Source organism: Anas platyrhynchos, chromosome Z, assembly GCF_047663525.1.
Source record: "Anas platyrhynchos isolate ZD024472 breed Pekin duck chromosome Z, IASCAAS_PekinDuck_T2T, whole genome shotgun sequence".
NCBI lineage: Eukaryota > Metazoa > Chordata > Aves > Anseriformes > Anatidae > Anas > Anas platyrhynchos.
This window is the reverse complement of record NC_092621.1, coordinates 22,618,496-22,634,419: the sequence shown is the minus strand read 5'-3', so window position 1 is coordinate 22,634,419 and position 15,924 is coordinate 22,618,496. Positions and strand designations below refer to the sequence as shown.

Genomic DNA, 15,924 nt, shown 5'->3' with positions numbered 1-15,924 from the left:
AGAATGTAATCATTGTAGTCAATAGATGTAATATTTTGGATTTCAGTCAAATTTTCAATATTGTTTCTCACAGTATCCTTCTGAACAAGATGTCCAGCATACAGCTAGACAAAACAACTGGCTGTTGGGGGTTGGGCTCAGAGTGTTTGTAGGAAATAGGGTTACATCTAGCTGGCAGCCAGACACTAGTGGGCTTCCACAGGGTGCCTTTTTGGGGCCAGATCATTTTCATGTTTTCATAATTGACTTGGTGCAAGATTTGAAGGCATACTTAGGAAGTTCGTGGATGGCTTTAAATTAGGAGGAGCTGTTGACTCTGCCAAAGGTAGAAAGGGCTTGCAGAGAAAGTTTGACACACTAGGGGGGCTGGGCAATCCCCAACCATATGAAGTTTAACAAGAGTAAGTGCCAGATTCTGCACCTGGGATGGGGCTACTCTGGCTGTATGTACAGGTTGTGGGACAGGAAGCTGGAGAGCAGTCCCATGGGATCTGGGGGTCCTGGTTGATGACAAGTTGAACATGATCCAGCAGTGTGCCCTGGCAGCAAAAGGATCAACTCTGTACCCTGGGGTGCACCAGGCACAGCACTGCTAGCTGGTCAGATCAGGGGAAGGGATTGTCCTGCTCTGCTCTGTGCTAGCGTGGCCTCACCTTGAGTACTGTGTGCAGTTTTGGGTATATAAGAAAGACATAAAACTGTTAGTGAATGTCTAAAGGAGTGTCTAAAGGAGGGCTACAAAGATGTGAAGGGTCTAGAGGGCAAGATGTATGAGTGACTGAGGCTCCTTGGTTTGCTCAGCCCCGAGCAGAGCAGGCTGAGGGGAGGCCTCATGGCGGCCTGCAGCTCCCTCACGAGGGGAGCGGAGGGGCAGGCGCTGAGCTCTGCTCTCTGGGGACAGCGACAGGACCCGAGGGAACGGCATGGAGCTGGGACAGGGGAGGGTCAGGCTGGGGGTTAGGGAAAGGGTCTGCACCCAGAGGGTGGTCGGGCATGGGCACAGGCTCCTCAGGGCAGTGGGCACAGTACCACGTTACCAAGGCTGTCAGAGTTCCAGAAGTGTTTGGACAAAGCTCTCAGACATCTGGTCTGATTTTGGGGTGGTCTTGTGTGGAGCCAGGAGTTGGACTCAATGATCCTTGTGGGTTCCTTCCAGCTTGGGATGTGATATGATTCTATAATTCTTGCGTAACATCAACTTAAAAAAATTAATACTTTGAAGTAGTTGAGGTGAGTTCTTCTGCCCACTGTAAATTACTTCTGTATATTTCTAGATAATAAAATAGCAAAAATAAAGATTTCTTGGGAAGAACCTTATCAGAGACAAGTAAATTTATTTTGCATTCACATTACTGTTAGTCATGACTTCCACTGAGTCAAAAATTCAACAGGCGTGTGATAGTGAGGAACATGATTTTCTGTTTTTCTTTGAATGGGTATTTTGTCTTTCACATGCTTTGGAGACATACATTTGTGTTAACTTCTGTGGATGGTTTTTGGTTTTGGTGATTCAGTATTATTGTAGGCAGCCTGTTTCCTTACTTTGCTTTCAGTTCTGGGTACAGGGTGTAGTCCATCTTACTTAGTGGAATTTTTACTACGAGTAACTCCAAAAAGTTTTTTTGGTACAAGTAGCTGAAAAATTTTCCTCAAGTTGCAGTTTAGACATAGATTTAAAAATATGTTTTCAAACAAGACTAGAAAAAAGATACACCTAAACTCCAGTGCTGATCCTCAAACTCTTGTTTATTTGCTACCATATTCTTGGGATTATAAAACTCCATAGGCACACTGAATTTTGACATTTATTTAACTGATTATCGGAAGTTTGACTTTTTGCCTGTCTTGCTGCATAAGAGAAGCTGAGTGCCAACCTCTTCCCAAAGTCACACAGTGATTCACATGCTAGATATTTCTCCACATATCCTCTCCAAAGGCCTCTATTTAGAAGACATTCTTTCAGCATGTCTAACGACCTGAGTTCTCAGCTGGTGATAGCTTGCTATTTGTGTTTTTATAGTATTTCAGGTTTTAGAATGCACCACCCAAAGTGCAGAACACAACCCTCTGCAACTCTGAGGTTCAAGTCTTTCTGTCTCCTGCTGTTTCTCAAAGTGAACTGATCACAAATCTGTAGACTACCCTTATGATGGTGGTAGGTCCTTCCAGCCTTCTCTCTCTTTCCTGTTGGCTTTCACAGAATGCTCCATTGCCAGGAAGAGGAGATTGAATGCAAGTAATTTTTAAGCACTGAGCTAGGAAGGGGCACTTGCTTCCAGTTTCCTGCTTTAAGGTTTTATGCATTTTATTTGATTTTTTTGGGGGGGGAAAACATGCAATATTCCACAGAATTTGGACCAAAATAAGTTATGATTATGACACGGCGGACCTGACATATTCATTGTCATTCTCTTTTGATCTCTATTTAGCATCAATATTTAATTCTTTCTTCATTTCAGCCAGGCAGATTTTTCTTCTCTTCCTCCCCTCCTTCTCCTAGTTTTCTAGTAGACATATGCTTAGGGTGTACAAGATTTGTGTTAAAAAAAAAAGTAGAACTGAGTTCTACTTTGTTTCTGAAATAATTGCACTCAGGTTTGTTTCATAATAATGATGCATGTGGCAGCGCTTTTTACTTTACAGCAAAGTGCTTATCTTAAACCTAACCTAAAGGTTTTCATGTACAAAAGCAAATAATAGAGACACATAAATAGCAAAGGAAATGTACTTTTATTAAATTAAACTTATAAAAGATTTAACTTAATAAAGCAGTCAGCAGCCAGCTTGTTCATGTTTCTAATAATTTTAAAACTACCATTTTGGGAAAATTATAGTTTATTTGTAAGAACATAAATATGTCCTTCAACTTCTCCATACTATTTCTTAAAACTTGTACTGACCTTTTACTGGAATTTTCATTATTTGTTTGTACCAATATTTTTTCAGTGCACGCCAAAGTGTGGTCCAGGATTTAAACACCGAATTGTTCTGTGCAAAAGCAGCGATCTTTTAAAAACTTTTCCAGCTGCTCAATGCCAAGAGGAAAGTAAACCTCCAGTCCGCATCCGCTGCAGTTTAGGTCGATGTCCTCCTCCTCGCTGGGTTACTGGAGACTGGGGACAGGTAAGATAGTCCATATAAGCATTTACTGCTGTTAGTCTCCTACTCATTATGTATCAGGCTCTACCACCTACTAAGCATAAATGTGTTACTGGAAATGAATAAGGGATGGTTCCCATGACTGAAGGGAAAGCTATTCATCAGTTTATTTCAGATTGAAATATGGTGCAGAGTGATTATTGTCGGCTGAACTATAAAGGATTTGTTGACAATAATCTGGTTTCTGCTGCATGAGTTTCCATATGCATGCTTTAAAAATGAACTAGTCCTTACTAAAGTTTAATAGAAGGGGAATTTGCAATACAGCAATGTTGCAAGCTGTAGTAATTTTAACACATAAAGAATTTAATTTGAGAAACTTCATGGAAATACAAAGCCATTTTAGTATATTTTACTGTACAGAAAGGTATATAGCAGCCCGAAGAACTGATTTTTTTTTTTTTATAGTTTTGTATAAAGTATGCTTAATTATTGAGGTTCTAAATTGTTACAGCACAGGTTGAATGGTGCTGCCAGTTATTGAGTATTCCTAAATAGGATGTACTGAGTTTCTTTGCTTTTTTTTTTTTTTTTTTTTAATCTTAATTATGATAAAAGGGCCTGTTATTAAATTACATGTATAACTTGATATTTTATAAATTTGCTGATAAATTTGCCTGTAGTGAAAATAAAACACTTCAGCAGATTAACTAATCAGGAAACAATCGTTTGTGGTATTACAGTATAATTCATTTGCAGTCCATCTTTTCTTTTACATTAATTGTTCAGATACATTTTTATCTTAAATTGATCTAAGTCTCAAAACCACTGTTTAGATACAGAAATTCAAAAACGTTTGGAAACCACAAAGTATTTTTGTTTGAAAGATACTTCTCTTTGTTCCTAGAAAAATTCTGTTAGCAGATTTGAATTCTTGTTGTCCTTGTTTTTTTTCTTCTCTTTGTTCTAAACTAGATGATTTCTCTATTGAAAATATGCACTTAACCTCATACATGATATATGAAATAGTGTAAATTTTATTCTCTTACCTCAAATCTGAGCAGTTTAAGAAGCTAACATTGCACTGTTTTATTTTCTTTGAAAGACAAATGCTTGTATACTGTCAGAAAAGAAACATCCTAAATCTGTATTAACCTAGAAAATCGCCTGTATGTACATAGGCAAATGTGCACATTTGTTCCTGACTGCTCTCCTGTTGTCTTGCTTTATTATTAAAAGTTGAATCTGAGTTGTTTTACTTTTTTATGTCTTATTGTTAGTGTTCTGCACAATGTGGTCTTGGGCAACAGATGCGAACAGTACAGTGCCTCTCATATACCGGACAAGCATCTAGTGAGTGTCCAGAAACACTTAGACCTCCATCAATGCAGCAGTGTGAAAGCAAATGTGACAGTACTCCCATTTCCAACACGGAAGGTAAGTTTGCCATCTTAAGATAATGTAGTCTGAGTGAAAAGAAAGAAAGAGTGAAGTGGTCAGTATTACTGCATTCATTTATTATTAGAAATCTACATTATATCATTGCCCAGACTGACTTAATTTTTTTTTGCAATTATTGTCTAATTAGTCAATGTAGTTCAAAGGTGAAGTCAGTGAGAAGCTACATGCTACATACAGGTTCTTTGTTTAAACAAACAAGCAAACAAACCATATGTAGGCACGGACAAATTGCTATCATTTTGTGTCATTAATCTTTCAGTCTTTATATTGGTGAATGGAAATGTTCATGATAGCAGGGATAACATGATATGTTTCTTAATCCATTGAGTTTGTACTCACTCCATCAGCAGTGGAGCAGGCAAAATTATTTAATCACATGTTCGTTGAAAAACATTTAATGCTACATGGTGTAACAATTCTGTTTTTATACTTTGACTGACTTATCAGCTTCTTCTAATTAACTTTAAATTTCCTGAATTCATAATGCCTGTTTGAAATAATTTCAGTATGTTTACACAATACAAACTAATTTAATCAGAGTATTATCTGTCTTCATCATAACATAATTTATGTTACAGATATATTAGATAATAATGTCAAAATAAGTGTGTTAATGTTTATGAAGGGTTCCAGGTCTGGACTCATAAATTCCCCGTGTAAACCTCTTGGGAAATTCTGTCTTCAAAGTAGAATTTGAGTGCTAGGCAGCAAAAAGTTTCCTTGCTGATCATAAAAATCTAGAATAGTTGTTCACCAGATGATTACATTCCATTTTGTGTGGAAGGGAAAAAGCAGTCAAAGATCATCATAATAAATCACAGAATCACAGAATTTCTAGGTTGGAAGAGACCTCAAGATCATCGAGTCCAACCTCTGATCACGAAACATTGAAATCACGAAACATTGCACAGCAATTGTAGTTCTTTTAAAAGAAGTATTCCCCAAATTGTGAGTGCTTCACTTGACAATCTCAATATCACTACTCCTTTAGCATAATTAATGTAAATGGAGTGGCTTTTGCAGTGGTTCTCCAACTGTACTGTAGGTTGATGTCCTGTTTATATGGAACAAGTGCTCAGATTTTTACTTAAAAAAAAAAAAAAAAAGGAAAAAAAGGTTAGTCTTTCCTTATTTGACATTCATGTAATAACATTCTGTATCCATTTAGGCTCACACCGTAGCTTCAAAATTGTCATAAAAGTCTGTCAATGTAGACATCTTAATGAAAGAGAGAATACTAAAATCTTCCTAGAAATACACTGATAATTGATTGTGAGCAATTTTTCACTTGGAGTTTTTAATTTTAAATAGACACTCATCATCCCATGTTTTCATTAGAAATACATCATCATAATAGAGTTTTCCTTGGTCACTTTAATTTCCGTTGCTATGTTTAGTACTCTTAAGTAATTCCTAGACAATTATTATCAATGTAGGAAACTTCCTCTCCTTTAAGCTCAACAGCTAGCTGTTATTTTATTTCCAAACACAGAAGTTGTCTTTTTTCCAAAGTAATGAAGGTAGTAAAATATTTTTAAGTGTGCATGATTAAGTCTTAGTCTCCTCTTCAAGATGAAAAGGTCAAGTCATTGCGTTAGTAATTCTTTAACACCGGGAAAATAAGGCGATCTGTTTTTCCTGTCTGGGATTTTCTGTCTGAGATATATGGATACTTAATGTTCATGGACTTATTTAAAGAAGAGCTGTGCAGGGTAGCTATGAAAAGCAAGTCTGTTGGCTGTAGTGTTTTCCAGAGACCCAGACCTTCACTGGAACGTTGTTGGGATCCACAGAATGAAAAAAGTTGAAAAACGCTTACATGGTATTCCAGCTGGACTTCAGCTCTTTGGCCAGCTCCATAGTGACAGCTATGCAGCATCATTAGCATGGTACTTTACTTGAGCAAATAAATCCTAGGAGTAATTAAAAGGAAGAAGATGCTAGGACAATCTTGTCCAATAGAAAGACAGTCATATTGCCACTTAGCACCCCATTTTTGTTTTCGTCCCACACTGAAGGTCTTTACTGGAAACCACTGATTATTTGTAAGTGGTTAAGTGGCTCAAATGGCTCAGAAGTAAATCTCAGAATTTACTTACCAATTTAAAATACCTACATCCTTTCAGAAGAACCTAGCTGCAATCCATGAAATAATAAGGGTGCCTTATCCCAAAGTAAGACAAAAAAATGTTTTCAAGTTATTTTTTTCAATATTTTTGTAATCATTTCTTAAATATAAATCCTAATTTATAAACATTTCAGAACTATTAAATACTGAATATAAGAAGCACAAACTGAGTATTCGCAAAATAATGTGCCTGTATTGCACATTTTCTGTTTGTACTTTGGCCTTAAAAATCCTTAGACAAAAGAGAAGCTGACAACTCTTTGTGCATCTATGTAGCAGTGCCTATCTGCCTGCACATAGGGACTTAGTCTGCATGCCATCCAGAATTATTATGTTGTGCTTTGGGCTCCACTGTGGGGAAAAAGCACCCTCAGCAACCAGTCATTGCTTTGCAGAAGGGTTGGGCTTGCTGAGTGAATTCCCTTCCTGTTTCAAACTGTAGTGAATTTCCTGGTTCCCTTCACTCCCAAAATTCTAGTGCTAGCCAGTGGGACCCATTCATCAATTTCTGAACAACTTAGTTTTGCTAACCCAAGATAAGAAAGTACATATTTTTCGCACATTTTTCAGCAAGTATAATGATCACATAGGTAAAGTTTGGAAGTGCTTTCTTGGGGAAAGTGCAGGTTGTTTACATTAAATAATAGTCAAAATTCTGGGGATATAGGATTAGTAAAAGAAAATTAACATGTATCTTGTCACATTAAACATCTCCTTTAGCTCTTTGTTTTCAGTAAACTCTTCCCTGGAGATTTAGAACATTGTAGATAAGGTTTTGAGGCAGCTGCTGAGTACCATTACATTCAAAGCTGGAATTGCACTCCAGACAGCATGTACCACACGATTTGAAATGTATTCAGAATGATTTTATTCTCTAAGTATGTATGTCTGCTGAATCTAGACTGCTAAACGCCACCTGAAACTTTACATGACAAACTATTTAATCTATGTTTATGTCATTTCAGTTTCCCTTGTATTTTTTGTGGTAAGCCTTTGCAGTCTCTTTAGTTGACAGCACTGTGACATTCTCTGCTTTATTACTGTAATACGATACTTGGTATCATAATATTGTCTGATCTGACAAGGAAAGGAGAGATTAATATATGTAGTTTATTGAAACTTGCTAACAGTAGTTACTAGGAACAAAAAGAGCTCTGCTAAACCTCTTCCATTCAACGACAGTCCTGTGAAGAATAGGCTACTTCATCAACCTCTGTATCTATTTCAAAACTGATATTTAAAACAGAAGTTGTGGGCACCTTCCAGGATATTGTCTCACTGCTGTCCAAATGGCACTGGCTGAACAGTGTCCAGGTTTAGTCAAGAGGAAGAAAAACATTAAGAAACATGAAATGGGATAATTTCAAATCCTACTTTTAGCAAAAATATAGTTAGTGGCTTTTCCTGTATTTAACTAAACACGATGTGTATGGGGTTATTTGGGAGTTTGAATAAACTTTTACATCTCATCAAGATCAAGTGAACCTTTTTATTCCTCATTTTATTTATAAATTACTACTTTTCTCTCCTGTGTTCTCAGTGGTAATAAACACAGGGACCTGAAATATTTCTGGAATATATTTGACCTCTTTTGGGAAGAGTTTTTGAAATAAAGTAGTGACCACATGCAGTTGCAAATGGAGAAACATGCCTCTTTCAAACAGCTATGCTCAATGTGTTTTCTCCTGACATCCAACTCTGTTTTCAAATAGAGAATTAAAAATTAGAAAAATAGCGTATAAAACAAAAGGTAGTTAAAGAATTACAATGAAAGCACTATATGTGAGTTAATAAAATAAAAATTAAAATCATTTCATGCTTTTACTTGTCTAGCTACAAGCATGCACGTGGGCATTGTCAGAAGTACTATTAAGTACAGACCCTGAGTTCAGCCCCACTAATGCTTTCCTAGGTTCAAATACTAAGAAGTCTCATCTGCATATAACTTTCTACTACAGCATCCTTGCAGCTTCAACCCCACTGCTCATAGCTACCTTTTCTGGAGGAAAAATATGTATATAGAAGACAAATAGGAGTAGCTGAAGGATTGTACGTCCAGATTGTGTTTGTTTCACTATTACTTCTTGGATGGCTTGTGTGTCTCTGTTGTCTTTTTCATACATAGTTTGCGGACACTTGGGATTCAAGGACTTTTGTTCTGTCAGGCCTTTGAGCAACAAGATCCTGGCCTTCATTAAAGTCTTCACTTTTAGACAGTAAATCAACACAGTATCTGATAATGTTCAGTGTACAGCTAGATCCAGTCCTTTTTATTCACAATTTCTTTATACCTATTTAATTTGAGAAAGATTGTAGAAGAAATGAAGTATCGAATGCAACCTTGAAAACTTACAGCATTCCGAGGCAAATTATTTTCTGAAATAATCCTTCCTACATCATTTCAGATTTGTGGGTTTTGCTTTTTCTGTGTATACATCTCTTCCTTTTTCCTACCCACAAAACAAGGCTCCTTGCCAAAGTCCTATTTTAATATCAGCCTGGAAAAAAAAAAATACACAAATGCTATTAACTGGAGTGGTAACTCCTGTATCAGACACCTACCACAATATTTACTCCGATGAAAAGCAAATCTGCAGTAGCAAAGTCTGAGAAGTAGAACCTGAGTGTAAAATAGAGCTCTCGGATACTGCTTTATGTCTCTTACATATCACACTAAGAACTGGGTATAGACCAAACTATTCCATTCCCTATTACCACCTTCTTTCTACAGAATGGAAACTGAGCCACAGGAGAACCATTGCATATTCCTGCAGTGCTCCTGTAGTGAGCACTGACAAGTCACTGCAGATACATCTGGTGTGGGATGGAAAGAAAGGAATCCTTGCTCCATGTGACAGAGCTCTTGTTCCCTTCCTGGGACACTTACCTGCCAGTATGACAAGGGCTGCTGAGGCAGTAAGCCCAGCATACAGGGAAAATGCAAATATGAAAAAAAAAAAACCTCTTGCATGCCTATTACAGGCATAAAAGTGCCTTTTTTTCCTGCGTAAAAGAAAGTGTGGACATATGGAATCAAGCCTCAAGTACAACGTTTGGCCAGGTTGCTGAACGTACAGTGTTGGTGCCTTGATTTGTAACACTCTTTGTTTTCTCCATCCCTGTTCACTGCAATGCTTATACTATTTCAAGGATTCTTACAAATGCACAGGCATGGTACCAAATACTGTGAATTGTGTTAGATTTTGGATAACCTCTCACAGATGAATGAAATAACTCCTGAGAAAGAAGCTATAAAAGTATTGTTAAAAAAAAAAAAAAAGACTCATGTTTCCTAGCTGTCTAAAGTGGTCACTTATTGCAAAAAATGTTTTTTTTTTTTGTTTTTTTTTTGTTTTGTTTTGTTTTTTGTTTTTTTTTTTTGTTTTTTTCAACACAAATTGGGCACACTTCTGAATTTCTGGGAGAGAAGACCTGCAAATGATTTTATGGCTTTTAAAAATATACTGTATGCACTAAGATGATTAAGGAAGAGTAGTTACAAAGAGGGCAAGGTGGATGGGTAGAGCAGAAGCATGTTAAATTTTCTTTGTAGTTTAATTTTTATTTCTGATTCTTTTTCTCTTTAATATCCTGAATTAGAGTGCAAAGATGTGAACAAAGTGGCATATTGTCCACTGGTGCTGAAGTTCAAGTTCTGCAGTCGAGCATACTTCAGACAGATGTGCTGCAAGACCTGCCAAGGACACTGACCCACAGAAAGCATGAGAATGTGCCTTGCTTGTTGTTACCATTGTGGAAAAGTGTCCATCGAAGAGAGCCACACAGCGGAATGAGATTGACGTCCTTGCAAATGCATTACCCTGTGGAAAACGTAACCACTGGTCAGCCCCAGCTGACAGGATTTCAATATTATTTTAACTTCTGTGAAGTGGGATTTATTCATCCAAAGTGCTGGACACAGTATAAGGAGGGCATGCCAAATTGGAAAGATCCACACAACACATATAGAATAGCTTACTGTGGAACATTTGTGTTCTTTTGACTAAATCCAATAGTCTGTTTACCTCCTTGGACCATTAAAATAATTTTTATTATGGACTTAGCAATGACACTGAATCCATTTGTATTTAAAACTGTTTAAAATGTAGCTGTTATGACTTGGTCTACTATGGAAGTAAAGAAGAATCAAAAAAAATGTTAAGTCATAGCTTAAAAATGTTAACTATTTTATCTCACGACACAGCACCACAATTTAAATTATAAAATGAGCTTGGAATTGTTATTTAAGGAGCAGATTTTTTTTTTAAATGTATTTTTCCTTCATTCCATCTAATTCCCTTTGGAGTAATCCATATTTCCTGAACACTGCTGTGAGCCATATATAAAACTATACTCAATAGAACAACCATGAGGGACATTGTTTTAAGAGGTGCAACAGTTATTGCAGTGGTGCATGAAATACAAGTGTGCTATGAAATGAAATGAAATCTGTGTTGCAGGTTTATAGCCATCTTACCATTGTACAAGCAAAGCTGAGATTTCTACTAAAAGGGAACATATTTCAATACCATGGAGGAGTGGTACTCCAATAGTGGTGAAGACCATATGGCCAGCTCTTTCACTGCTACTGTGCAGTTTGCGTAGAATTTAAGATTTTGACTTCAGCTCACTTTTGTTTACATCACTAGCCACAAAGAAACAACTTTGTCAGCATCTATGTCCATTTTATGCATTACTTTTGATTCTCCAATACCAAGAAGTTATAGTGCAAAACGATAAGCCTACTGTGTAATAACAATAGTTCTTTACAAAGCTGGAAGTTAAAATGGATTTCAAATGTTCCCTTCTTTGATACCATAGTGGAAGAGCATTTTTTTTCAAAAAGAATATGCGAGTCTGCAGTTCAGGAGTCCACATCAGAGTGGACAAGGATTACAACCAAAGATAAAAGATTTTTGGGGATATGTAGGTTCTGCAAATGAGAAGTCGAGTGTGCTTGAGCCAAAAGGCATACTGGGCTATCAGGAGTAAGGCACACTGGAAAAGGGGTGGCTAGAATGAAGTCTGGTCACCTTGACCTAAATGGCCAAGTACCCATTTAAAGCTGGATCATATTTAAAGCTTGAGGCAGCTTTCAGTGTGAGACTGGAACGAAGTCCTGCCTCTGGATTCATAGCTAGATGCCAATATATTTCTAGCTATTCCAATTATTCTGCTGTCATACTCCACTTATTCCATATTACCATATTTTTAATATTCACCAATTACTTTGCATTTTTAAATGTGAAACCAGACTGCTTAGGCAAGTCACATTCAAGAATCTACCATAAAAACGTTTAGTGTAGTGCTCCTCTTCCCCTTCACTCTCAATAGCAAGACTCAACAAGGAGATAAGGAAAGTGGGTACTTGTTTATATTAATATATTGTACTTGAACACTTGCAGTTTGCAGCAGGTACTTGATGAATGTGCTTTTGTGTCAAACTATGCCTCCTTTGTTGTAGTGCAATTAAAATTATGTGAACAATAATGTGTTACAAATTCTAACTCAAATAGCACTTTTTTAAGAAAGTACTCTTTTCAGTGAAAAATAATTTCAAAATATCATGAGATTGAAGTGTATCAATGTATTTTACCAAGAACAAGCCAGATGTGTTGCACGCTATCTACTAATGTGAATTAGCATGGAGTAGTAGATGTTGTTAGCAGGACTCATACTATGAAATCCCCCCAACATATTGACAATCTATCAGTGGGGTTTTGTGCAACCCACGTACTCATGACCATCAAAGTTCTGTCATCTGCTACCTCTTGCCAGTATTTTCACTTCCTTACACCTGAGACCAGTGGAATTAATTTTCAGTTGGCTTGCATGTATTCACATATGCTTATCTGCTGCTCTCATCACCGTGTAAACAACTCCTGCTAAAACTGACACCAGTAAACAGCCTTTGGGAGTTGCACATATGGATTAAGGGCAGTATGTAGTCCTTCTCTGTTAAGTGAATTGACTTTCTGTATCCTTTTGACAAAACACCTTGGTGCTAGCATGCCCTGGTTAGGCCAAAAATATGATAAAAGGGAAAGGCGTTACTATGGCATTCTTTAAACAAGAAGCCTCTCTGTGTCAGGGTCCAGTTTTCTCCAGGGCATGACTGTGTTTATAAGATAATGTGTCTTTTCAGCTAATAAGAAAAGGTTTTTTAATGTATTCAAAATAAACTTTTTTTTTTTTTTTTTTTTTTTTTTTTTTTTTTTTTACCTCACTTAGGAAAATTGTAAGGAGTGTTTCCAAAGACACATTTTGCTCTCTTACTGGTGCTAGAACACTAGGGAGTCCCATGTTTACTCTGCAACATAACAGCACTGAGGCTGGAATTTAAAGAACTCCCTGGAGCAACATTGAATCATATTGTTAAAGGGAACAAAACACAGAATGTATGTGGATTTACAAACTAAGCAACACTTCAGACTAAGACTGACAAATGAAACCTACTTCAAAGAAAAATAATTGGTTTCCACAGCACAGTTCATTGCTGCTGCTACGCTGTAGCCATCTATATAATCTAAGCTAAATAGTGTTATATTCCTAACTAGTGACAATAGGACTATTTGTGTAGGCTATAAATATGAAAGGCCTAGAATCAAATAGTAGAATAATAAATGCAGAAATCAATCTGGTGCCAGTACTTCCACTGAGCAATACTATCAGCTGAAGAAGATCAAAACAAAAATAATCTATGGATTAACCCCTCAAGGTGTATACACCCAAAAATAGTCCATTTTATTAGGAACTTTGTAATGGAGTGAATGTCACATAGATATCCTTAATAATACAGACTGAAATTACCTTTGTATTATTTTGATTAGTTGCTTATTATTTTATACTCAGTATTAATGTGGTACACTGTTACTTTATTATTATTATTTTTTGCTTTTGTAAATTATATTCTAATTTATTGTCATGTTTCTTAACACTTGTTCTACATGCATTCTCTTGCTTGTAATGAAAACAAAAATATTGTAACACTTGATGCAGTGAAATTCCACACCAGGCACAGATTTGTTTTTAACATAGATAATTTAGTAAAATAAAACTGCAGCTTTTAAGAATGATACCCATGGTATGGTTGTCTATTCCCTGACTTACGGTTGCTAGAATTCTGTATGCTTGATGTTTGCTTCATCAGATGCATCGAAATATATATTAGATATTTTCTTTCAAGTAACATCTATATGTTATGCCAGAATTCTGTCTTTGGCAGCAGCAATGTTTGTCATATATAAGTGAAACAATAAGGAAAAGGAAGAGTCAAAAATATGATCATGTACATTATTGAGTAATATTTTAGCCTAAGCAATAAATGTAGATCAAGAATGAAATTAATGGCAGCAAATTATCCTGTACTTCTTGGAATGATTTCATTACCAGTCAGTCAACAATAACAATAAAATGTCCTTCTTGCATTGAGCTTTTAAGGTTTCATCTGAAGTTTATCCGAAGCTGTAAATATAAAGAACAAAGTCATTTCAGAAGACCTGGTGGTTAGATGACTGTTGTTGACAGATGCTTCTTTTCTTACCTGATGCAGTTAAAATATCCTGTATTGAAATCTCTGATCAAGTCCAATTAAATATTTATTGTTTCTCTAGAATAAGTTAAAATCTAGCTTCTGTTTTAATGAAAATAATCTTTCTACTACTATTAATAAGATATTAAGGCAATTAGATTTAATTAAATTAAATATTTTGACAAGGCATTTAGTAATTTTTTTTTCTTCTTCTGTTTACTAAGGAGGATTAAAAAACCTGCCTATTTCAAAGGTACTGATATTTCCACCTATCAAGAAGCTTTATTGCCCTACAGACTATAAATTTAAGGTTGAATCGTCTTACTAAATTACACAGTGTAATAACAGTTTTCTCTGTGATTCCAAAACTCTGTTGATGCTTCCCCCATACATTCACACTGCAAATTATTACCTGATAGGTTTCCCACAATTGTTCAGTTTTGAGTATTATTCTTTTCCCCTGGAGCAACTGTGTTTTGGATTATAACAACAAACTGCATGCACTGAAACAGATGCTCTTGTGTTTCTCTCCTTTCCTGCTTCTGCTACTTTATACTGAACATCACCCATGCTGACTGCAGAATTCCTGGCACACAAAACTCCCTTCAGTCTTCTAAAATGCACTCTTCCTACACCTAGAACTTCCTTCTAGTGCCAACCCTGCTGTCGCAATTCTCTGTTATACTTTTTCAGTTTATTTCTTGAGGAGGCTATCTTTCATTGGACACCATTTTTACGTGAGTTTCTGCTTATCCTTTCTCTGATTTATCTTGCTATACCCCACGATTCAATATATCCCTTCATCAGTAAAATCTCTGTTCTCTCTAAATGTATCTGATCCATGAGACAGACTTGTAAATACCGTCTGTAGAATACTGAACAGGCCTTGGTTATTTTGCTGACTTTTTTATTATTTTTTTATTACTAGAAACTAAGGTCCAGGACTCTTTTGTGGACTTTTACTGCAATAGACTTTGGATGAGTCCTGTGAGTCTCATCTGGAGTCAGTCAGTCATCAATCTAAGAGTCTTAAGAGAAGGCCATTACTAAGCTGAGGCTGTCGTTCTGTGAGAAGCGACACCCTATCTGGCCGTCTTCCCTTCACCACAAGCAACAATTAGGTGGAAAGGATGGATCATTGCTTCTGTGTGGTCCCTCCGATCTTTGTCCTAGACAGAATGGTGTAAGAGCATTTGCATGCAGTAATCAGGATGGAATCCCAAACAGATTTATAAGAGCTCAGTCGGCCACATAACAATGTTCACTACAGCACTAGCAAATTGGTAGCTTCCCAAGTATATTTGGCCCATCTAAAAGGGGAGTTCATGTCCAGTTTAGGAAACTGAGCAACAGAGAATTTAGCATGGTGTGCATTTAAGGATACTCCGTCCCTTAAAGCTGTTGTATCACCTAAGCACCACATGTCATTTATTTTCCTCTGTTTCTGCACAGGACCGACACAAGCTGGATAGGCTATGGGACAAAGAATTTATGCTCATCAAAGGTCATATAGGTGCCAGTCAGAAAATTACTGAAATCTGCCCTTGAAAGGATATGTCTTTCTGCATTAAGAGTGGGAAGATGCCATTTTTATAAGCTGTAAGACTTTTTCAGAGAAGACCTAGCAAGATCACTTAATAAATAATCTCACTTCTTCAGTAATCCTGCTTGGAATGAATTCATCAGATCACAGCTTGAGATAGCA

At 36.6% G+C, this 15,924-nt stretch overlaps 1 protein-coding gene across 9 annotated transcripts in view; it reads left to right on the top strand.

The window, feature by feature from the left end:
• Positions 1-12,905, top strand: part of ADAMTS6 (ADAM metallopeptidase with thrombospondin type 1 motif 6) — a 155,294-nt gene extending 142,389 nt beyond the window's left edge. For all 9 annotated transcript variants that reach the window (XM_038170500.2, XM_038170502.2, XM_038170504.2 and 6 more), the window contains 3 exons: positions 2,947-3,123; positions 4,380-4,536; positions 10,289-12,905. In XM_038170500.2, coding sequence (XP_038026428.1) covers positions 2,947-3,123; positions 4,380-4,536; positions 10,289-10,398 — 444 coding nt within the window. In that variant the 3' untranslated portion in view covers positions 10,399-12,905. The remainder of the gene's footprint in view (positions 1-2,946; positions 3,124-4,379; positions 4,537-10,288) is intronic.
• The last annotated feature ends 3,019 nt before the right edge of the window (positions 12,906-15,924 follow it).